The sequence below is a fragment of the Urocampus carinirostris genome, chromosome 16 (genome assembly GCF_059441175.1).
Source record: "Urocampus carinirostris isolate Australia breed hairy pipefish chromosome 16, RoL_Ucar_1.0, whole genome shotgun sequence".
Taxonomy (NCBI): domain Eukaryota; kingdom Metazoa; phylum Chordata; class Actinopteri; order Syngnathiformes; family Syngnathidae; genus Urocampus; species Urocampus carinirostris.
This window is the reverse complement of record NC_142364.1, coordinates 29091035-29116863: the sequence shown is the minus strand read 5'-3', so window position 1 is coordinate 29116863 and position 25829 is coordinate 29091035. Positions and strand designations below refer to the sequence as shown.

Sequence of the window (25829 nt, the reverse complement as noted above, 5' to 3'; positions counted from 1 at the left end):
TCCTATTAAGCGTCATTGCCCCCTACAGGTTGCGTCCAAGAAGTCGGTTGCGTGCGACAGCTAGACAGGACACTATAAAATGTGCATCACTTCAAGGATTACGCATCACTTATTAACATTTATGATGAGCAATGCGAAACAATTAAGGTAGTGGTTGAAGTAAACTGTAATGGGAAGAACTTCCTGCAACTTAAAATGTAAGCTCCATATAACTGTCATTTTAACAGCTATAAGGGGAAAGATCAGTCTCAAAATCAAATATATTCACAATTTACTCAATATCTAAAAACAATGTGCTTAATAAATTTACAAGCAAGATTAAAAATCGCATATGAAAATTTCAAATATATTTGTGAATCTTCAAAATACATAATTCACACCGGATTTCTTTTTTTAACGGTGGGTGAGCTGGTGTGTTGGATCCTTTGACCAATATGGTCATAGAAGCACCCTCACTTGTGGTGTGTCTTAAACAAGTACAGCATGGTGGCTCCCGTCACTCTCCAGGCCAACAAATGTTTCCACCCGGACTTGAACCAGGGACCTTTCATGCGTTAGGCAAATATGCTAACCGGAGAAATGGAACAATTGGCTTTAAAAGTCCTTAAAAAGTGCTTGAAATTGTCCATGATGAAGGTGTAACAACGCTGAATATGAAATATTTATACCACTGCCATAAGTAAAATTTTTAATTTGATGTGTTTTCCACCCTTAAATTTTAGAGTTATTATTATTCCTGCTTTAAATTCCAGTTCCTTACCGGAAAAAGGCCACCATCATTTACAGCATGAAAGTTAAAATATGTATGTTTTTCATCGCTAAATGTCTGCATTAAACATGCTCATGGAGCGTCTTTTGTTAATCTTATTGAATATTTATTTTCTCCAAAGTTGATCACTCTTTGGTATGCTCAGATGCAGGATTGTGTCCTTATTTAAAAATGCAAGCGCCTGAGCACACAATTTCCCTTTAGTGTGTGTGCGCATGTGCGTGCGGGTGGTTTGAGCGTGCCTTTTTTTGTGCTCTTCCACCTTTCTCCTGCCCATTCCTTTAATATTTCATGCCTTGTCTTTGTGATCTTGCTCCAGGCCTCCCAGACCAGGAGGAACCCCGGAGAGTCCTCGTAGGATGCCGGCCACACCCCCACAGCCTTCAAACCCGGCGTTACAAGCCCAGATCAAACAAGGTAACTAACAAAAGGAGGGAGGGCGCTTGCTTTACACACCCTTCGGGCCCTGCTGGGACATTGGGAAAGAGGCGGGGGTTCATAATGTAGCCCGCTGACAATAAATCCCACTGGGACTTGAAAAAAAATATATATCACAGAAGGAAGCTGCTGGTGTTTTGCTTTTTCAGTGGGTCTTAACGGACCCCTTTGTCAATTTTGACATGGTTGAGGTCGAACAGCTGGAGTTCAACCTTCCTAATACTTATTTGTTTTGGGGGTCTTTTGCCCATCAAATGCATCTTTTATTAACTTGGTCATGTCCAGTTTACAGCTGTTTTATATGTTTGTCAATAGCACTTAATGGGTAAAGAATCAATAATTGAATATAAGAAGCAATATATGGATGACTTTCGATACACATTTCCTCAATCAATTGTACAGGGTGTTTCAAAAAGTGTGATGCTCTTTGAATATTAATAATGTATTATTATAATAAATATTTGTATTTCCTTGTACTAAGTCAAGAGCAGATCATTTGTATATTAAAATAATAGAAATGGTAATCTGCTGAAGACTATATCAACAAAGATGTGTCTCAGCGTGTTTGGCAGGAGCTGGATTACTGACTTGATGTATGCTGTGTCTCAGGCATAATTAAAATCTGGGAAATCTTTCACATAATCAACTTGCTTTTTAATTTCTCATTTAGATTTGTAAGAATAAATCTTTTGATCTTCAACATTAGAACTTTTAAATTTCATGAGCCTTTCTCATGTAATTTCTGTAATATTTACTGCTCATTACTGCTTTTTTTTTTTTTTAAACATCCTGGATTTGAATTTAAATTCTCATTTTGATTTGATTTCAATGTTTTGATTTGCCACAATTTTGTATAGTATTGATTACTACGAATACATTTGTGGAAAATGTACTGTTACTGTTTCATTTCTCTATGTTGAGGTTTTTGATTTTTTTTTTCCCTTGCCTCATTCAGGTTTTACATCAAGGGATGCTTTAATATAGTCTGTAGTCATTACAACTTTTTGGAACTTTTTGTGATTAATGGCTATATAAATAATCTTGGCTTCACTTGACGATTTCTTATCAAGGGCCTAATGAAAATTATGTGGAGGGAGTAAACAGTTTTGTTATTTTTAGAAATTATCATTTGTATAGTATGTTTATTATTGTAATTTAACGATTAAATTAAATTTGAACAACAAAAAATATCAGGTACAAAACTCAAAAGGTTTGTTATTGAGCATATTGATAAGTTTACAGTTTAGTAGACACTCAAAGAGAGAGGACACCAATTGATTTTGAACTTGCTAGGAGAACAGGAGTGAACATAACCAAACTCTGAGATGTGAAATCGCAACTTGTTCGAAAAGGTCTTCCCCGAGCCCTTACTTTTTATTAAATCTATGTTACAAAAAGCAGGTCAGCCTTAAGGGGTCTGGGAATCAAAGAACAGCAATATGATTGGCCAATATTGACAATGATGTGAATAGTGCATAATAGTAAAAATTAGGAACATCAGTGCGAAACAGAAGTAAAACCAACAAACAGTGGGTCCAAATAACAAACAACTCTGTGCAACAATAATAGTCAAAATAACGAACAACCCAGCGATTGGCTGGCAACCAGTTAAGGGTGTCCCCTGCCCACTGCCTGGAGATGGCTGGGATGGGCTCCAGCCCCCCCGCGACCCTAATAAGGATAAGCGGTACAGCTAATGAGATGAGAACGAACAACCCTGGCATTCTCAGCAAACTTCTTTGCAAGTGTCTTATAATGAAAACATAATAAACAATTTACTATTCATTTACTCTTTTTTTTTTATATCACAGAGACGAAACAAAATACAGTAATCCCTCGGTTAGCGTGGTTAATGGGGCCCAAAACCACCCGCAAAAAGTGAAAATCCGCGAAGTAACGCACCCTTCAAAAATGCTGTTTATTTATTTATTTATTTTATTATTATTATTATTTTATTATTATTATTTTTTAGACCCGCGAAGCTCTGAACCCGCGAACGTGGAACCGCGAAGTAGCGAGGTCCCACTGTAATCAAATCAGTTTTTAATTGTCCAAAAAATAGAATAACGAGCATCAAATGATTTACTTAAGAAGCATACATTTTAAAGTCAAATGTTTTGTAATATCCGCATAAATTAACTGAATTATAAGACGTTTCATGAATTGATGTTAGCTCTTCTGAAGGAAAATCGATTGTGTATTTGTTATCAGTATATGTGTATATATATGTGTGTGTGTGTGTATATATATATGTATATATATGTATTTATAATATACATTATATATGTAGGTATATATTATATTCAATGTTTTTATTAAATTGAACTTTATGTGTATAGATTTTGTTTTCTTTACATTTTCCCGGTGTCAAGTCTCTTGTAAGAGTTGCATATGCAGAAGATCATTGTTGTTGACAAGCAAAATAATACCAGAGCCTAATTAGAATGATTTTCCTGTGAAAGAAGCACAGGAACTTGGCATGGTTCACCAAAGGCGACGTAGTCACCATCTGTCACCATCTGCTATACACACACACACTCTTAGCTAGTACAATACCTGCACATTTGTTTATACATTCCCTTTCCTCGGATGGCACACTTGCGTTCTTGGTGGGAGGGAAGGGAGCTTTGTGCCATTGTGACGCTCTAATGGGGGTGAAGCGTGACTAGCACGTGGACTGCTTCACGCCACGCTCCTATTCATGTCTATTCAGAGGAACTGCTTGGCCATGAACTCAAACAGTTCAACCAGGTGTGTGGTTTTGTTGACTGATCGCTGCTCACAATTTCCCTGCGGGTAAATACACAAACTAAATAAAATATTGCATTTACAGAGGACATTGTCAGCTCAATTCAGTGCCATAACGTATACATACATTTGTTTAAAAAAAGATTTTTAAAAGAAATTCACATATTTTTCATAGAAATGACATAGAGACTCGCTTCTTTTTTTTGACATACTCAGAAATGTATGGTGGACCAGATCAAATCATCCAACAGGTTTTGGTAATATATTACCGTAATTGAGCAATAATTGATCAGTTGACAAATGTCGCTGATTTTATATACTCAGCATTGGATGTAATAGGAATCAATCCCAGATCACGGGATTGAGAATGAAGAATATTACCCATTAGGCCACTAGGAATGTAGGTGATAAAGGAAAATGCATTAGATTTGATCTAACATCATACTACCGTAAATTCAGGGTTGAGTAGGGTTACTTTAACTGGATTACTTTCAATTACTTTTGGATTACTCCAATACCAAATATGCTAATAAAAGACAAAATAAACTAAATATGAATAAAATTATGACTCACAACACGTGGTAAGCTTTCTCTCCGGCAAAACTAACATAAAATGCGACAGAAACAAATTGAAAATAAATCCAAACAGCTTGCCAAAATCATTTTTGCCATCCCATGTATTCCGTTACTCCCCAAGCTTGCACAAAATTTAGTAATTTTATTCATATTTAGTTCATGTTGTCTTTTACTAGCATATTTGATATTGGAGTAATCCAAAAGTAATAGAAAGTAATCCAGTTAAAGTAACCCTACCCAACCCTGCGTAAAATTCAGACTATAAGGCACACCTGATTATAATACTTTAAAAAAATACAACTACGTACCGTTTAGGTGGGGGCGGGAGTATACGAGGCAGTTATTTATAGGAAGGTAAATCGAAAGAGATGTGTTTTGACTTCTTGCCCTAGACACACTAAAGAAAACAGTGCCCCTACAACCCTATTGGTCAAGGGATCCACCAACCCACTCACCCATGCTCAATATTGGATGCTATGGGAATTAATCCAGGACCACGGGGGTTTTAGTTAAGAGTTATTAATTTATTTAACTTATTAGCTTAAGAGTTAATCAAACCTAAAGCTAATATCTAAGAACTGAGTTTTGGGGGGATTTTGACAAGCTTTAATTTGTTGTAATTTTGTCATGTACTTTGTCAATAATTTCACGCTTGGTTTAGTTTCCTTTTTCTCTGACATTACAAATATGTGAATTGTTTCAACTTGTTACATTTCTAATACACAAGAAAATGTCTGATTTAATGTGGCATTTTACCATACGACTTGATTTTGTCAAGTGTTGAAGATGAGTTATTTAGGTTTTAATCTGGAATTTCTTTCCAAACTTCCTGGAACCAGACAGCTTTCAAATTTCCTATGGTCTTTACTTTCCTCCACCCAGACTGAATCAACACTGTTTCTGCCATTTGTATACTTTGCTTGGTTTCATTATTTGCCTTTGTTTGAAATTAAATGTAATCTGATATTCTTCTCCCTCTATGTCAGAGGTTGGGAACCAAATGCTTGCGAGGCATATATGACTCTTCTCATGAGTATGGGTGGCTCGAAGACAAAAGTGATTCCATGCAAATGTTCAAAATGTTGCTTGCAGTGCAGGTGAAGCCGAATCGACGGCAAGTAAACGATGCACCTGTCCAATAAATAGTCAAGTCAAGTCATGTTTATTTGTAGAGCCCTTATCACAAAGAGTCTCAAAGGGCTGCACAGACCACAGATTATTGCAAACCATAGACTATTATGACACCATCCCCTGATTTAACACCTACATGAGGGCAAATAATACTCAGATATTGTCAACATGAAAATACGCTGTTACGCAGCTCTGCAGCGCTGTGTTTAGCACGTGTGCAGCACAGTTCTGAGGTCATGAGATCGAACCTTCCTGTGTGGAGTTTGCATGTTACTAAGTAAAGAGAAGTTGAGTAAATACAATTATGGCCATGCACTATATAGGGCACATTTTAAACCACACTCTAGGTGTCACACCAAAATAACTTGTTTTGGCTGTACATTGCTAATGGTGTCATTTATTGGAAGCTTCTTAAACAATCTAATAATCTCACAGTTTATTATTGAGACACTTTATGATGAAAAGCCATACAACTATATTTTATTACTCAGAAACTTTAGCAGAGCACCTAGAGGAATCTGATCGGGTGAGTGGTAGGGATGGAGGCAAGAACTCCCTCTTCTCTCTCACCCTGCGCCGAAGGTAATTACGTTGGGATCCTCGTTTTCAGAATTTTGTGAAGTTTTTACAAAAGAACTTTACTCCCACCTTGAAACCATTATTTATACACAAATGACAGTCAAAATGAGCCTAAACACTTATCAGTTACGGCAGGAGGGAGACGAATATTAAGTCGTGTAATTATATGGGACACAGGGTCTGGAATCATTATTTTATGGATTTTATCAAATGTCACACAGTGAAATAAAACGTGCTCAAGAATAAGCTTTTGTCTGGAGGGCAGGCTTAGCAGCTTGGTTGAATTTTGTCTCAAAATATATGGTGTGGCTCTTCCCCCCCCCCTAAAAAAAAATATTGTTTAATATAACATTATTTGCTTTCATGGCTCTTTGATTCAAAAAGGTTCCTGACCCCTGCTCTATGTTGTCTGTGCGTGTGCAAACAGTTACCCACTTTCTAACGTCTTCCTTCACACTTTACTATTTTTTCTCCTTTTTTTCCTTTTCACAAGCTGCGTTAGCCACTACAGCCAGCGCCGTTTCTGCTACCGCTACAACTGCTGGGCCTCTGGGGGCCCCTGGGGTTCTACCTCAGAGGGCCCCCGGCTCCCCCAGCCCTGGTCCTGCTACTCATAGCGTCCCCTCAGTCAATGAAGGTACTGGCTGAACTGATGGGTACAGCTTTCAGGAAATCTCCCAGCCCTTTATCCTTAGAGATCTTCTTTTCTTCCCTTTTCCTCTCCCTTTTGTTTATGTTCTTATGTCTGTTGTCTCTCTTTTTTTTTTAATTTATAAAATATCACGCCATGTTAAGTTTGGTTCGGAAATCATTACCGTATTCGCTGACCGAAGCTTATGATTATAAACGTCAAAGATTCTAACAGTGATTGTAGTGAAACTGCTATTTCTGTAACTTCAGTAGGTCTGAGAGGCATGCCTTAAAATCAAATTTCAATGTTTTTCTTTTATTTCCTTTGTGGGTAAAAAGAAATTATATTGATTTATAAGTAAAAAAAAAATACCTAACCTTATAGTTAGTCAAAATATGTCTGGTACAAAAAAAATCGCAATAATCTATTTTATACATATTGATGACCATTGCCCTGTTGTTAAGGTTGAAGTTTAGTGTCAATATAACGAGAGAAGACGTCAATGGATTTTAACCTTGCAAAGAGAACAGGTGAAAGAGCCCAAACCTCATAAGAAATATCATCTTGTTCTAAAAGCCCTCCCCTGAACCCTTTCCTTTTAATTAATCTCCATGGTCACAAAAAGCAGTTCCGCCCTAAATAGTGTGAAAGACAAATAATAGCAACATGAAGGGCCAATGATGTAAACAGTGCATAATAGTCAAAACGACTAACAACAGTGTGACATAAAAGTCCAGATTGAAGTGGCATCCTATGCAATCTCCTTTGACAAAATAAAAAAACAGAATAAACGTAACCCATAGAAACAAAATTCGTGCTGCCGTTCTTGAATAAAGACATCAATAGATTGGTAATCCTCTATTATAGAAATCAAATCATATTAATCATAAAGTTATTTATAAATACAAAATAGGGATTTTTAATGCCATTTATTTGAATAAAACCCATATCTTGAGTAGTTATCGATACCGATACGTTTAATGCATAAAAGTCCTTCAAAGTATGTCTTATTGCATTGTTCACATTCATAGATTATGCCTAAAGCAAGTACTAAACATACTTTGTAAACATAAGGTCAAGCATTTTGCCCTTTTTGCCAAAAATCATTCAGCATAAACGCTTAAATGATTCAATTTAAACCTAAAAATAATACAAAGTTCAAATTCCCAGTTTTAAAAATGGCATATTAATTAAATTAATTTGATTTATTGCCCAGCCTTGTTTCTTTCTATTAATGTTCATTTTTTTTGTTAGTCTTGTTTTGATCTAATTTTGTTTAGCCCCCCCACCCCTTGTCCTGCCTCCTGTCTTCGTTGATTGTGTCTACTGCAGTCTTTGTCTTGGTGTGTTCAATTCACTTTCAATCCAGTGGGTGGAACAGCAATATGTATTGTTAATGTTCATTGGAATAAAAAAAAATAACAGCTGTGTTTAAGTTTCAAGCTTTTTGGAACTTGCCAACAACCGAAGATGTATTCATTTTTTTTCACTTGAGAGTGCATTGACCATAGTCTTTGTTTTGTGGTGTTTTGTATTTAGTTTTTTCCGTTGTTAATGTACATTGTACTGTTGTCCAATGATATACCTTGTCCTTATTTGTGTTGCATGTGTGAGCTTTTGTGCTTCTTTTTACTCCGTTTGCATGCTTGTGATTTTCACCAAAAAGGCCAGAAGAAAAATTGGGCGAATTGTAAATTCTTTGAGCTTTTGAAGACTGTCCTGTTCTGTAATTGATACATTTTTACTGTTGGCTCAATGAAGGTATTTTCTAGCTTTTTAACCTATTGCATCTGCATTTCAGTGTTCATAAATGTGTAAAGTGACGTTGTTTTTTTTAAAATTGCATATTATGGTCCATATTCATGGAACCTTACTGAAGCTTTAAAATGTGCAACAACATATGTTTGACCATGGAACTTAGCAATTATGTGAACTTGATGGATGCTTATAATCATTCATTTTATTGTATTATTTATATTGAATTCAGCTATGTATTGAACCTACGCTATTTGAGGTGATATACACAAAATATATGACCATTATAAAATTCCACTGAGCAATTTTACGCTAAAATTAAAATTAAGCTTAAAATTTACAATCGAGACCAGTTTCCAAGCACTTGTAAATCATGTTCTCCATTTGTCTTATCATTCCATTTAACACATCCATTTATCCATTTATTTTCTGTGCCGCTTATCCTCACTAGAGTCGCGGGGATCTATTTATCTATTGACCTTTCTTTCTCAAGTATTTACTACATGTTTAGCCTGGAGAGCCACATCGAATCTTGTTGTATGCAATGTGTATTACTTTGTTATCAATGAAAAGGGACGATTTTAAATTTAATCTTTCTACTGGAAAATATATGTAAAAAAAGTAAATAACCTGTGCAATACTAAAAGTATGGGGTGTTCCATGGCCTGCATTTATTACACAATTAAATTTTCTGACTTTCTGTAGAAAAAAAAGAAATTTAATCTGCTTCTCAATAGGTACCAAATATTAACCTTTAGTGTTTTCAAGCTGTGGAGGTAAGTTAATTTGTTCCTATAATCAAGTGTTTCTTGTTTGTTAGTTCAACATCCACCTACTATATTTTTTATGCATACATTGGAAAGATATACAGTATGTGGATGAAATGTTATAGTTGATGGTGTTAGAACTTTGATGAATACAGTGACAGTATATTTCAAATGTGTTAAAAATTTCCACTAACGGTGGATTGTTGGCCATTATTTTCTGCCATTTTTTGTTTGATTTAATCGAGCTTTTTGACTTTCCAATCACTGATGTTAAAAGCAATGTGGAAATGTTTGATTGTTTTGATCCCTATAAATGATCAAGACTTGTTTTTTTGTTCTTCTGTTTCATAATTACACAATTAGTATACATGTTTTCAAGGCTGTAGGACAATCATTGTCATGCTGTTTCTCAGAATGTGGCAACCAAACATAATAAGTATTTATTTTATGTTCTGGTGTGCTCATAGATGTTGAAGATATTACATTTTCTGAAAATGTAATATTTTTTTTGTACCTGTTCCCAGAATTTATGAAATCCAACACATTCTATGTGGGATATTAAAGCAAAAAAAAAACCTCTAAATGCATGCATGAGTGCAAGTAATATGTTCTTGGTTTGCTATCAGAAATTCTGTAAAAATACCTTTTGTGTATTTCCAGGTTGGAGCCAGCTGGCAGCGATGCACTGTGTTATGCTCCCTGACCTCTTGGGCCTGGATAAGTTTAGACCCCCACTACTTGAGATGCTGGCAAGAAGATGGCAGGACCGCTGTCTGGAGGTACAGCTCAGAAAGTATTTACAATATACACTGGAACCGTACCTTTGAAAATTCTTGTAATCTTATCCGGGTTACATGTAAAATGTGAATGGAAGAATGACCTGTGGTCATTCACTCTTCACTGCTGAAATTATTTTGGCGTTGAAAAATGGATGCATTGCTTTTTCATGCTGTGTAAACACCGTGGCTATGGAGTAGAGGAAAAGTTGAAGAAAAAAAGTACATAAATGTGTGTCCCTCCGCAGTGTAGAATGATTCACCCTTCAATGGGTACCTGGTAGTCCCCAAAGAACACTTGGGTAGCTAATTGGTCAGTTTTAAAAATAACTTACTTTTAATAGGTCTTTTTGAATTCAAAGGTAATTTGATTGAAAACAAAAAAGGGATTTATATAATAGCTTCTATACTGGTAGTTCACGGTTCATAGATTCCTTAACTGCAAAGGCTGTAGGGGCACCACTTCCTTTGGTGTGTCTTTAGCAAGTACAGCCTGGCAGTGCCCATGCCTCTCCCGGCTGTTATTTTAAGTAGTGGTTTGTTCCCCCACATAAAAGAGATGGCACTGGTTTCCATAGTTACAAGTAGCAGCTTAAGCCTCTTTATCTAACTCTGATACATCACCTCATCATCTGGTTTCTGTTGGTTTTTGGTGTAAAGCGTCATCCCGCTATTCAGAGATGAGCCAGACCTGAGTGTGACAATACTGGTGCTGGGGAAGTCTAATGGCTTTTTTTGTGTATAATTGGCATAGAAATTAGTAGTACAGTGGGACCTCTCTTAACGCGGTTAATGGGGATCAAAACCACCCGCGATAAGTGAAAATCTGCGAAGTAGCGGCGCACCTTCAAAAAGAAAAAAAAAAAGAAAATAAATCTCATCTCATTATCTGCACCGCTTATCCTTATTAGGGTCGCGGGGGGGGGGGGGGCTGAAGCCCATCCCAGCCATCTACGGGCAGTGGGCAGGGGACCCCCTGAACTGGTTGCCAGCCAATCGCAGCTGCAAATCCCATTAGTTCTCGCAACTAGCTGCGTTCTTCACCGAAGCACGAGCCGAGTGATCCACCGCTAAGAGTCGTACATCTGGGCGATTTTACGTCCGCCCGGGACGATCGGAGACAAGTTCACGACAGGGTTTATACTTGCGCCGCACCGCGGGTGCCGTCCGGTCGCTCCCGCGAGCGAGCCCCTAACCCGCGGCGCGGGTACTTTCGGGCGCGATACGCACGACACCGCGACAAGCCGAGCGGGTCGGGCGCCCGGCGTCTCCCGCCCTGGCCGCGATGGCTCAACATGGCGCTACACGGCCCTGGATGGCTCCGGCCGACGGACGGGCGGCCGCGGGGGAAAGGGGTAACTGGGGGGACCTGTGGGGTTGCATACGAATAACCTACTCCTCTTGTCGGTTGAAAATAGTTTGTGTAATATAGTGTAACAATCTGTGAAGCCCTTTGAGACTCCTCGTGATTTAGGGCTATACAAATAAAAATGACTTGACTTGACTTGACTTGAAGCGGAAGCCGCACCGAAACTGCGCGCCGGGAAACGAGAACGGCGCGCCGTGTTAGGGTTTGTTTTTTTTTTTTCTACTATTACAGGCCGCGAAGCTCTGAAGCCGCGAACGTCGAAGCGCGAAGTAGCGAGGTCCCACTGTATTATGAATTTCTTTACGTAAATGCTGGATTCTTAATAACTTAATACATTTTAGTATTAGCCCATTAATTGGATATGTAGTCACCCGGTGCCCTTATTTCATGTTCTTTCTTTAACTACTTATTTTAGCCCCACTTCCAATAATAACCTAGCAATAAAACAAACATTTCAGGAATGCATATCAAACAGGAAGCCCTTTGCCCAAAAAGGTTGGTTACCCCTTGCGTAAGGTGACGGAAGTTCCGCATTTTCATCTTCAACTATCCAATTAGAGATAACTGAATAATTGACATAATTAGATTTTTTTTTTTCTAATAAATTATTTCATGTAGGTATGTACTGTCCAATACCCAAACCGTCACACCAATTTAATAATGGTGGATGCTATGTCTTTGCATTGCCATTTTTTTTTTTTTTTTTTTTTTTTTTTTAACCTTTAACAGTTAAATTAAATAAAAGTAAATTTGATATATAATGTTAGTCTTTGTGGTTAATTTGGCTTAATTGTGAACAATAAGGAGTCCAAATTGTAACACTTTGGTTTCTTCCCGGTTTATCTTACTCGAAGCGATCGCTACAGGAAGATAAAACTAGTAAATTATACCCACAATAACTGTCAAGGACCTAAAGAGACATTGTGTATTATTTTGTGCCTTCTAGTTGTAAAAATTGCCATTCATTAATGTCTGAAACATTTTGGCACTAATGTTTGCTTTTGCAAATGTATTTATACGTTAATTATGACTTATAACTGAATATGTTCAGAGTGTAGCGCGGCACTTTGAGAGAGGGAGAGAGAGAGATAAGAACAATGATGGGTGGATAACAGACAGACGTAGGAAATAATCCTTTTAATTTTCATTGTAAAATTTTAGTACAGTACATTTGCCTATGAGATAACTTCTGTTTTTTATCTTGCGACCCAAATTACTCATGGCCTCGAAACGCATTTTACATTTTAACTCTTTTTCTGACTCTGACTTCTGTTTAGCATGGCGACAGCCACACTACTAAAATCTGCATGATTATTATTAATTAGGTGTGGTGCCATTAAAGACATTGGTACAAACTGGTTTAAAGTAGAAACAGGGTTTTGTAACTCAATGTCCCACTGTAAAACCTTTGGGAAAAAAAAGTAAGGGATGTTAGCACCTCAATCTCCTTGGACTAAAACATCTGTACTTGTACACTCAGGTGCGTGAAGCAGCACAAGCTTTACTGCTGGCTGAGCTGAGAAGGATCGGACAGTCAGGGCGTAAGGACACCATTGATTTGTGGGCTCCTTACCTGCCTCAATATGTGGACACAGTCAGCTCACGTAAGTACTCAGACTTTGAAATACATTGATGACAAACCTAAAAAAAGCATCATATTTGTCAGCCTGCCAATGCCACTCTACAGTATAAAGCATAAAGGAGCAATCTGTTAAGGGAGCTCATTAAAAATCAGTGGGCTTTTAATGCAGGTTTCAGAGGTTTGCACAGACACTATACACACTCACTTCTTTTTAAATAAGTTGTTATATTAAACAATTGTTTTATCTATAGGCGGACTGCGATGTTTGAGTTGTCCTTACAAAATTGAAAGTGGAATATTTTCTCTTTTAAGTATGTGTTAACAATGCCCAACTGAGTTCTTGAAGAGCCCTTTTATGTGTTTTTTTTCCTTCTGCGCCTATCTGCTTTCATCTTACTTTTAGCAAAGCTGTTTGGACAGCGGAATGAGAGCGAGGGTGGATTGAGAGTGACTTTATGCTCGTCACCGCCATTTTTTATTGGAGCAGCATGAAAATAGTGGAAGTAAGAAAGGAATGTTTTAAGTACACTCTGAATGCCAACGAAATTGTAAGACAAGAACAGCTGATTTTAAGGTTGTTTTTTTATGTTAAACGCAATGTTGACACAAAGCCTGTGTACCAATAATATTAATAATAATAATAATTATTAGGTTAGTAATTATTTACTGATAAAAAGAGCCATATATTTTTTTAATCCAGATAGATCTTTCTTGACTTTCAAAAAAATTCAAGAGTATCAATTTTTTTTCCCCAATGATGAATGGTATTTGTATGTTGTTTTTTGGCCCTATTTCCCACACTGTATTAGTAACAAAACTATTTTGACCAGCTCGTATAGAATAGAAAAGACAGATTGCTGCCATTTTGAACAAAAAAAAAAAGGGAAGTTTCAGATTCAGGTCTTTTTTGTTATGTCTTACTAAAATGCAAACTCAAATATTAGAAAATTGTTTATCACCAATAAAGGCTTGCTTTTGCACTTATTTAAAGGTACAAATTGAGAAAAGAAAAGCTGACCACTATCTTAATTTACTAGAAACAACTCGAAAATGCCATTCCCGTTCTCCATGTCTATCTGTATCTGTTTCCAGCAGTTGCTTTGTAGTTGCTGAGGATGCTAAGGGAAGGGAGGTTCTCAAGGGAACAGTTGCCATGGAGATGGGTACCGGTCAGTGTTGTGTTACCACAGTACTACCGCAGGCGGGGGAGGTAGGAAAGTGATGGACGGGTGACCCCAGGGGAAGACGGAGGACATATGGGGGAGGGAACATAGTGAGGTTATAAGGTCACTGAATTTGATCTATGCACAGCACAACACGATTGATAGACCCTGAAAAGAATTAAAGTGGCTTCTTCCGCCTCTGGAAATATAAGATATCTACATGAGTAAGAACATAGCAGTGCAAGCTGGCATCTGCTAATCCAACTACCTATAGTTTCTCAACCTTTTGGTGGTCGAAAACTTGACTTTTTGCGAACTACAAAGTATAATTAAAAGACTTGTTCGGATATAATATGAAATAGAAGACCAGTAGAGGTGAAGCAAAGAGACAATCGTAAATTGTTGATTACAGAGCGTATGTGAATAAGCTGCATGCTCAAATTTAAGAACGAAACTCAATTTTGTCTTTACACAAGCCACACAGAATTTTAAATAACAAATTCACTTTTTCAGTTCTACTCTGATCATGTGACTGTTCAACATGACAATTACAATGACAAGCTCATATTTACTACTGCGCCGAAAGAAAATTTGCATGAGGTCTGAGTAGCATAAAATGTGATCCCTATTTTTCTAGACGACAGCTCCAGGGCAACCATTCTGTGGAGAACAGTGCCAGATTGCAACACTGATGTGTCTTTTTGTGTTCTTGTCACTGATGGTTGCCGCGGTAATGGGCCAAATTGTCTTCGCTTGTTGTTGTTCGACGGTTAAGGGTAACTTCGGCGACCTGACATTGACGCCGATTGTACGGAAGGAGAGTTGCAGTGTTTTTAATACATAACTTCCACTACTGTTCAATTCAGATGTACACAGTGAGGACTGGATTTGTGGGTCAAAAAGTTGCAATATCATGAGTGTTGTAAATCCTGTTTTGCCCCTGTTATGTATTATATAAGTAAAAACTGGACTAACTTTATAACTAAGGCACCTTGTGACAGAAGTCACACAATTGATTGAACAGATTTGACTAAGATTAGTGATTAGAATCCCAAGTAGCATGAACCTTTTTGTATTTTGTTCTACTTTTTTTTTTTTTTTACATCAGAAGCAAGACTCCGACCCCACCCCAAAAAAAATTTTGGGGTAGTCCTTGAGCGGCCAGCAACCTATTGTGTTTGCATTTGGTCCTGCAAATGTGATGGCTTTGCTTAAGATAATCGGAAACTAACCTTCTTCTTGCCAATTAAGATTTCCTAAATGTTTGTCCAGGACTTGAGAGGAAACAGGTTTGTTTCATTTCCCTCGAAGGTCTTCATAAATCTTTCCAAACGTCAGCGCGGTGTTTTGTTTTTAGAGGGCATGCCATGTGCAAAAGAGTAGCTCGCTATTTTCCTTGTCACTCCGGGGAAAAAAACAGAATAAGCAACACGTATGTAAAGCTGGCATGTAGTTTGAATTTAGGGGTGTTGGCTTCAAATAATCACTCACTTCGTTCACACCTAAACGCCCATGTTCACACGAGCAACTGCGTGTACCGGCTGTTTCATTGATCACTGAACAGTAATGGGCGTCACCCTTTCCGCTACAAAACTCCACATCTGCTTTCTCCAATTCTCTTCACCTGCTTCTCTTTGTTGTTGGACATGCTTTCCTTTTGTCCTTCATTTTTGTGTACTGCAGTCAGGAAGGCCTAGTCAATAACTAAATAGGTATACTTCCATAATGAAGTACAATTTGTACACTACAAAGGAAGTATGTGTTTTGAATAGAGCGAGAGAGAGCAACACACAATAGAGTAGGAGGAAAAGGTCCAGAAGGTTAACAAGGCATGCTGGGAGCTATGTGTCATGGCTGACATGACAAGCTTGACCTTGGAGCAGGCTAGAATGCCTTCTTCTCCTTTTCCCTCCCATCCTTCCTAAAACCCTCCCACCTTCAATCATCCATTCTACCAAGACCCCCCCCCCTCAACTGCCCAACCCGTCTTTCTCCCACAGCGGGTTTGAACTCTTTCGTTCTCCAGACGCTGACTAATAGATCATAGGCCTGGTTGGATGCGTTTTGTAACGATGTGAGAAGTAATGGTGTGGAAGTCCCTGTGGCAAGTGGCTCTGTATATCAGATGGATTATATGCTTTTGCTAAAAATGGCAGCAAGTTATCTTTTCATAAACTTACAATAAGGGTCATTTTGAAAATAATCATATCAGAACACTGCTTACCTAAGGATTATCTACCACGGAAATCTCTTGAGAATTATTATTTTTTTCTTTCCTGTTGTTCATACTTTATCTATTTCGTTTCAATCATGTTGCAACAATCATCAATTCACCAAATAAAAAATAAAAATCACTTGAAAAGAAAAAAGGGATGACTGGTTGAAGCCAAACACTTATTAGAGACCTGTCCCCAAAATAACTTTACTAACTAGCTTTTACTAACGATCATTTAAACAAATGATCTAACTCACATTATTATAACAATCATCCTATAGTCTATTTAGAAATTATAACATAGTTAGATTCACATCATCTAATTTACCCAGCCTTTTACAAGGTTATTTGGTACACGTAGCAGCGAGATGGTTGACAATTATGTCAGCCTTCTATTGTTGGGGATCATGTTATTGGATAAAAATGATGCATATTTCTTGACCTTATGTTTAAAAAGTGCCAGTTTGATGGTAGCTCATCTATTTTTGCCTATTTCAGTGAATTAATATTGTTTTCATTGTTTTGATCATTTTATCACCCCTAGGAAGTGCAAATTAATACCCATTGTCCCTTTGAGTGTTTTTATCTTACTTTATTGCAGATTTTCTTATCTTGATATAATTTTTCCTCATATGCAACTTCATGATGTAAAAAAATCCAGTTTAAAAAAGAGAAAATAACCCAATTTAAACAAGTTGTTGTTTTTCTAATATATCTATACTTTGAAAGAATTACAATAGTACGTGAATTTGATAATGAGTTGAGAAAAAAAATTAAAAAAATAAATAAATAATAAAAACAGTATTAAAATAATCAAACACTTGTTCATTTCTTTACACCCTAGACACAAATAGGGAGCCAACCCCTTTATTCACTTGGAGTCAAAGTTATTTAGGAAAATCCAATGTTTTGCAGGCAACAGAGCAATATGACGTCTTCAGTATTGTTTAACCTTCCTTGTTAGGGCAATCAATGTACTTCTCACTAGAAAGTTTATAGTTTAGTTTAATTCCTTAGGATTACGGGTTGAGTTTGAGTGCATTGGTGCAGGTTTGTTTACTTGTTCGGCCAACGTTTGAAGTTCAACACTAGCTTCTAGTGAGATGTAAACACTACAAGGGTAAAGAAAAAAAAACATCCACAGTGAACAAATTGACCAAGTTCAAAAAAAGCAATTTCAAATACATGTTGCTCTTTTTCTAGAGTTCTTCAACATCAATACACCAATTTTTAGGAAATTGTTAGTTTGCAAATTATATAGTCAAGCCATGTTCATTTGCATCACCCTTAATAACAATGAGTCAATGAGACACCATCCCTGATCTAAAACCTACATGAGGGCAAGGTATAAGTCATAAATTTCAACATTAGGAAAATGAAGAAACCTTGAAAGGAACCGCACATGAGGTAATTCCCCTTCCAGGATGATCAGGCTGAAACGGATGTTGCGATAACATACGATAAAGATATATTGTCAGTATTGCACACATTGACAGTCGTTCACACACTTCACTATGCCTAGCGTATAATAGGATTTCAACTAAGGATGCACAATAATTTTCAAACTGATATTTTTCAGATAGCAACTGGAGATAAATGACATATTGTGCCGATAATAAAAGAATGCATTTGGATTCACGCTATTTAGTTCCAAGCGGACATTACTTTTTGGAAGTTTTTACAATTTGATAGTATATGTAAACAAAAATAAAAGCACGCGTACCATCAATTATGATAATTATTTAAAAACAAAAATGTATTTCTATAAATGGGGGCAGCACGGCGGCGCAGTGGATAACGCGTGTGCGGCAAGGTTCTGAGGTCATGAGTTCGAACCTTCCTGTGTGGAGTTTGCATGTTCTCCCCGTGCTTGTGTGGGCTTCCTCCGGTCACTCCGGTTCCCCCCACATTCCAAAAACATGCATGTCAGGTTAATCGGCCGGTCCAAATTGTCCCTAGGTGTGAATGAGCGAGTGAGTTGTCTGTCTCTGTGTGCCCTGCAACTGGCTGGCAACCAGTTCAGGGTCTCCCCTGCCCACTGCCCGAGGATAGCTTAGATGGGCGTGGTAGATAATCCCTATGGATAAGCGGTGCTGATAATGGATGGTATTTCTATAAATATAATTGATAAATATGGTATATTTTTATTCAGCAAAAAATTGTTTTTTACCCCCATTTAAAGAGAATTTTGCTCGATTACTTATTATTTTTTTATTTAACAATATTTATAGATTATTGTTGAAAAATCATTTTTAAGTAATGTTTTTTTTTTTTTTTTGAATATATTTAGCTTGCTTTTCTTGTTGAAAAAAAGAAAATAATACTTAAACTGAATAAAACTTTTGAGAGGCCAATTGGCTGATTGTCATGATTACTAATGCGCGGCACCTGAGTCTGCTTCGTTGGCGCCAACAGCCGTGGACGCTGATTGGCTGCTTCCTCTTTTTTAAACCCCCGCCTTCCTGACAACACTCGTCGGATCGTTTTGTGAACCTACGCTACACGCTAGGCAAACTTGTGACTCCTGACTCCATCCTGCCCCGTTTTCTGCCTGATACCTTTTGCCGACCTCTTTTCTGGACCCGTTTATGTTTTTGCTCCTCCGCCCCGGCCATCGACCTGTTTGTTCTCGCTGTCAACGACTACCTTCGCTCGAAACGGAAGTGCCACTCCCGCGTTCCTGCTATCCGCCACCCGTGACCGACGTTCATCAGATCGTGGATGCAAGTCCTGCTCTCCTTCTTAATAAAAACTGAGTAAAACGAACGCAATTGGGTCCCGTCTCTGTTCCTGGTCTGTGACAGCTGATGGTAAATAATTGCGCTCATTTTAAGATGTTTCTCCAATACAATTTTGCCAGACAAATTCAACAATGTGGTTAAATGGAGAAAATCATACTGAGCCAAACTTCCAGACAAGATTCCAAGTTAGATCTAGCTTATTAGTCACCCAAAATGAGGAGAGATGACACAAATGAATTTTGAACTTGCAAAAAGAACAGCAGAGGACTGTACATAACACCCTCACGATGCCAAATTGCAAATCTATTCCAATTTTTCTCTATTCTATGTTGTTCTTTTTTATTTATTCCATCCGATTTCCATTTTATTTTTATTGTATTGTATTTTGTTATATATATATATATATATATATATATATTTTTTTTTTTTTTTGCATTTTATTGTATTCCTTTTTTATCCTATTTTACTCTATTTTACTCTATTTTATTTATTTATTTATTTTTTTACTTCTATTCTGTTCTGTTCTGTTATTCCATAAAGCATGTGTTTCCTGTCCCGATAGCTCAGTCCTCCTAATTGGATTCAGCGAGTCTTCTGCTATTGCAAACACATTGCTCTGCCTTCATTTCCATCACATTGGAACAATCAGGTTTTAATTAAGGCCAATTACACTTTTTGTCACTTAAATGTACGCACCAAGGGTTGTGTATCAGGTTTCTGTCTGTTGTTAGTAATAAGCCTTGCGTTTGTAATAGAAAAATTTGCCAGCATTGTGTGTGAGCGGTTTAATCAGAACATAAAGCAGTTATTGGGATGAATCTCTGTAATTAAAAATGGTGTAATTATTTTTATATCCATATCATGTGATCATGTCAAAATGATGTTGTAATGTTACAGAATCTTATTATGATTCTTGTTTTATTTTGGCCGAAATAACAAAGTTGGTTCATATTCTTTTTTGTTTGTATTTGATTATAGTTATGTGTTGTTTTTGTCTTTTGCAAAAATTCACATATACGAATGATTGTTTTTACTTCGCATGCTGTGTTGCAAGATCCTGTTTGGGTTTAATTAATTACTCTGTTTTACCGGAGATTAGCCCAACATCAGTTCAATTACCTTTTGTCACCCCATTCATTAGGGAATAATCGTTCATTAGCTAGGCTAATGAAAATCACTGTTAATCGGCAATGGGGCGATAAGGCTTTAATGGAGGCACTTAGTGCAATATATGTGTTTGTGTTGGTGTGTTTTCTATTCTCTTGATAACAAGGTGGTCCAATGAACTTTTATTATCTACTCAACCAAGACAATGGTAATCAATGTGATTAGAATACTAACAGCCACTAACTGTGACAACTCAGACCTGTGCATTTTAATTACGGATGACTCGATCCAATTTTCTGGATTGGTATTGAGTCAAATTGCAACCATAAAGTAAAACTATGACGCACATCATCAAGTTTATGTTCATTCTCGTTCATTCCCATTCAAAAGAGATCGCTGCCGTGTTGCAATTCATTTTTCATTGAACTTGAAATCTCTTTTGTGATCGGAACCTCGTGTACAAGAACGTCACTCGTGCTGGAGTTGCACATGACGAAATATCTAGTTTGCCAAAACTTTGTTAACCTTAAACCTGTAGTTCCATAAGAAGTATATAACATTAAAACTTTAAAAACAAATGTGTTGTGTTGGGTTTTTCAACTGATTAAGGGTGAAAAAAAGGGGGCGGCAGTAGCTCAGGAGGTAAAGCACTCAAAAGGTCGCAGGTTCCATTCCCATTCCTCTTCAATGTTATATGTTGAAGTGTCCTTGGGCAAGACACTGAAATTTCCCCGTTAAGCAGGTAGTTGCCTTGCAGGGCTGATGCCGCTATCAGGGTGTGAGTGTGTGTGAATGGGTAAGTGTGAAGTAAATTGTAAAGCACTTTGGGAGGTCATCAGTGACTTAAAAAGCGCTATTTAAATGCATTTACATTTAAACCGATGTGGTGAAACTACAAATCGCATTGGTTTTACTCAGGTCAACATTTTGAGATTTGGTCACATAATGTTTTTTATGTTTTTGTTTACATTACCCTTATCAATGTCCACACTTCAGTTTACAGTGCTGTGTTTATTTGGGTGTAGCTCACACTCGTGTATAACGCGCACCCCTAACTTTTAATGAAAAATCAATATTAAATTTTGTTTCATTTTTCTCAAATTGTAAATGTAAATCCCCTTTTTTAATCCGGAACGCCAAACAATATGTTAAAAATATGATATGCATAAAAGGGTAAGACAAGCACTACTAATGAAAATGTGTACATTTGTGCCACTCTTGTCCTCAGTTGCACAGTAATTTAACTTGCTGTTATTTTCATGTATTAGATTTAATGGGGGAAAAGCTAGCCGGATTGCATTTTGGTGTTTCCATCCATATATTAAATTACAGTGGCATGCAAAACTATTTGGCCCCCTTGAACTTTGTGACCTTTTGCCACATTCAGACTTTAAACATCACGATATAAATCTAATTTTTTCTGAAGCATCAACAATAAGTGGGACACAATCAATGTTCCCTCTAAGCTGCGTGCGTGCGCAATCGCGCACTGCCAGCACATTCTCAGCACACAGGAAAATCTAGCCAGCGCAGTTTTTCGAGAACCGGCTTCTTCGGCTCAGCTCACTTAAAGGAACCGGCTCTTTCGGGTCCTAAATGGCTCTTCAGGTTGTTTTTGCTTCTTTCATCCCTATATGACCAAATATTATGTAAAATTATGCACAAAATGACTTAAAGGAAGGGGGAATAGAACTAAAAAGAAAAAAATACCAAAATGAAAAAGGAGTGAAAAGCTGAGAAAAAAAGAAATAAAAGGAGAAAAAGAAGGAAAAATTCAGAAGAAAAGTCAGAAAAAAGAAAAGAAAGAAACAAAGGAAAAAAAGGAAATTGAGAACAAAAAGAAAAAAGTAACAGCTAGGAAAAAATAAACACAATGAGATTTTTTTCAAAGGAATTAAAAAAAAATAGAAAAAAACTGGGAAAAAGAAGAAAAAGTTTGTGTTGCATTCAAATAATTTCCAATTTCACCAAGTCAATCTTGTTGCCAACATTTTACTTCCACTAAAAAGTGTGATTAAATACAGTTGTGTATCGTGCAACCGACTAAATAAGCCCCCCAAAAAGTTAGTATTATGTGACAAAAGATACCAGGAAAAAAAAAGAAATGGAAATCTTGTGAAAGAAGCAATAATGTGAAAGAAGCAATAATACTTTAGTCAATTCATTCAAGAGTGAATTTTTTTTTTCTTTGCATTGCCGGAAACTCAGCAAAATGTAACTTGATGTCAAGTTTTGGACATGTTTGATAATGACTTAGTTGCCACACTTGGGATTGCTGTTGCTCACTGTTGTTTCAAGCGTTGCTCACCGACTTTGTGTGAACGCTCAGATACGTGGAAAATTAGAGGGAACATTGGACACAATCATGAAGTGTAACACACCTTATTGGATATTTTAAACTTTTATCACAATTAAAAAACGAAAAAGTGGTTGTGCAAAATTATCACAATTGTCACAAAGTTCAAGGGGGCCAAATAGTTTTGCAAGCCACTGTAAGTGATTTAAAAAGGAACAGAATTTATTATGCTGCTTTATTCTGAGCATTTCAAGTCTATTTGTTTTGGGGTTTATTTATAACTCAAGAAAGACTCAAATTACTTGTTATTTTTTTATTTTTGCAAAAGAATATGCAAAATGTGTACAACAGAAAAAATATCAAAAATATAAATGCTTCGTTTTGAAATGAATGCAACGATGTAAAATAAAATTAGCTAGGCCTACATTCTTTTCCCTCCTGGTATCGGATTTGAGACTGTATCGATAGGTACAAGAATAAAAGCAGTTTGGTGTCCCTTTTGCCAAGTTGCATGATGCAGCCCATGACTCAAAACATTTTTTTAGGGCGCCTTTATAGTCCGGAAAAAAGGGTAATTGAATTTGTCACACATTGTGATTCTTTTTATGAGTCAACTTGGCACATAAAGGTGAACCTGTGGAAAGAAATGTATTCTATTTCCTGATATGGTAATACAAGAATACCCTAAGAAATCTAGACGAGATTAAAAATAAAATAGATTTTTGGCCACCATAAACATTGGAGTGACAGTAAGAATCAGATTGGTGCAGGATAGGTAGCAATCCAAAAATGCAGTATCGATATCTTATAGGACGGGAATCACCATCAGGTAGCTCTTTGGTGCTCCCTAGTTTCTCCCTGAAACTCCTTCGAAAATGTTTAATAATGGAAAATTATATGGTTTCTGTAGGAGCGAAACATGACACAAACATTCTTAACATTTTCCAATAAATATAAATATATAAGGTATTTATGTATGTATATACATTAGTATAGAGCCATTCCTAATTTTTATTGTTTTTGTATCTTAAAGCTGGAACATCCACTGAACCTTCAACTCCAGCCCTCCCGCCTCCTGAAGCTCAACCAGTTGAGGTCAAAGCTCCTGAGGAGGAAATGGACGTCACTGATGATGACATCACTGCAGGTACTGAGACCCATACATAACTATACATCATATCTTTAGTAACCCATTTATTAGACACTTTTGTCCAAATGCCATTTTGAACCATTGTTATTTATGGTATAACCTTTCCTGTACATCAGACCAGTTTAAACTGACTATATTCTTGCAGCCCGGCCCTTCGAGGGCATAAGTAATACATACAATAACATTCCGAAATCCACAATGTTATCACTAGACCACTAGGGATGTGGATGAGATAGGAAAAAGCATTCAATTTGATCTCATCATCACACTATTTTTACTCATAGTACCAGAAACAAATGTTATAGAATGGAGAAAACTGAAAGCTGTCCTGAAAGATATAAATGAACGCAAAAATAGCACGACAAGGGCTAGAAATATATGTTGTATCTTATAATGAATCAGACATTGGAGGACATTAGATAAATACATTTTTATTTTGGTATTGTAGTCTTAGTTTACGTTGTCAAATGATTTTACTTATGGCCCCAAGTATTCAACAACATGGTAACGGGAGGAAAAATAGTGTGATGAGGAGATAAAATCGAATGCCTTTTACTATGTCATGTGTGATCTAGTGGTTGGAAGCCAATCCTCTCATTGTTGCGACTTGGTTTTGATTCCCGTTCATCCAATGTTTTCCAATGTGGTCAGCGATATCTTTCAACTCATTAACCATTGTTAAAACATCATCGTATTCAACCGTAACACCTCTGGTATGACGTGCACCCACAAATAGAGCTATATACAGTATATGAAAAAAAGGTAACTTCCTTTTTTTCTAAAATAAGGCATCTTTTATTTATTTCTGTACGGCCCCCCTGTAGTTGCTGACCACTGCTAAAAATTGAAGAAAATATAAATATTGCTAGCATCAATTCAATAGAAAAAAATATTTTTTTCTAGATTGGGGCAGTTATAGAAACTACTTCATATATAATCAATTACTGATTATTCAAGTAAAACACAAATCTACACTTCTTTTATGACTTACAGATATTTTTCTACACTAATAATGGCATAACCCTATCAACTAATTAAAAAAAGAAATTCTGACATCTTTTTTTACCCAGCCTCCTCCCTTCCTACTTTTCTCCCTATCTTTCTCCTGGCCCAATCAATATCACATACACGGCAATTTGTCATTTCAGTTTGGTCATTTTTATTTTTTTTCCCCGTATAGACAGCAGTATTTGTCATTTCCTCGCAGCATTAAATACAGGAAATATATTGTTTTTGGTTATTCCCTCTCTTAATGTTCACAAGGTCAAGGATTTCAACCCCAAAGCGTTTATCTTTATTTTTGTATCCTTTTATAAAATACACATTCTTGGAAATTTATTGACTCAAAATTGATTAGCATAATATTTTTAGAGCCCTCTATTACATATCCCGTTTATTGTTATTAATACCCTCTATTGATAGTTTTAATAATGTATAATACCCCATTCATTCCAAAAAAGGGATTTAAATGAAAATAAATAAATGTTTCTTATCTTCTGTCATCTTCCTTTCATTGTCCAGTTTTCACTTTTCAGCCTTTGAGAGGGTTTGCGCCAGCACAGATAGAGGTCAGAGGTGAAAGGTCAAGCCGGCCCTCACCTCGATCTGTCATTAGCCCATTTTTTATTTGGTTAGCCGAAACGCTAGCTTACCCGGCTAATCTAATACCAAAGCCTGGAGGTTGTTTGGGTCAGCTCACATTTCTCTTCAGCACAGATTGAATCTGCGCAGAGATGAATGTTGTGAGTGGAGATGCTAAAGCCTCACGATTGTCTCCGATGATTGGGTTTCACTCGTTTTTACACATTGAGGGACCCTGAAGCTCCATAGGACAATTGTTGTTTTTAGACTGGAGAACCTGGTGCTAACCTTTTATTACGTGCGTAAAGTTATTGCTCCTTGTCATACACACCATGACTAACATATTTGAGAGATTCTCATATCAAAACGGTATACTATAATATGTTTAAAGCATGTTTAGTATATTATTCAAGACACATCTGTCAAAGTCAAGCCTCTCGAGCCACATCTGGCCC

The 25829-nt window shown here is 36.9% G+C and overlaps 1 protein-coding gene across 2 annotated transcripts in view; it reads left to right on the top strand.

The window, feature by feature from the left end:
• The window catches only part of wdr7 (WD repeat domain 7), a 101664-nt gene that overhangs the window by 27311 nt on the left and 48524 nt on the right, over positions 1-25829 (top strand). Inside the window, exons 19-23 of one of the 2 annotated variants that reach the window (XM_088355668.1) lie at positions 1089-1186; positions 6735-6878; positions 10055-10173; positions 13020-13143; positions 23677-23790. In XM_088355668.1, the coding sequence (XP_088211794.1) occupies positions 1089-1186; positions 6735-6878; positions 10055-10173; positions 13020-13143; positions 23677-23790 (599 nt within the window). The remainder of the gene's footprint in view (positions 1-1088; positions 1187-6734; positions 6879-10054; positions 10174-13019; positions 13144-23676; positions 23791-25829) is intronic. The other variant, XM_088355669.1, reaches the window with a different exon arrangement.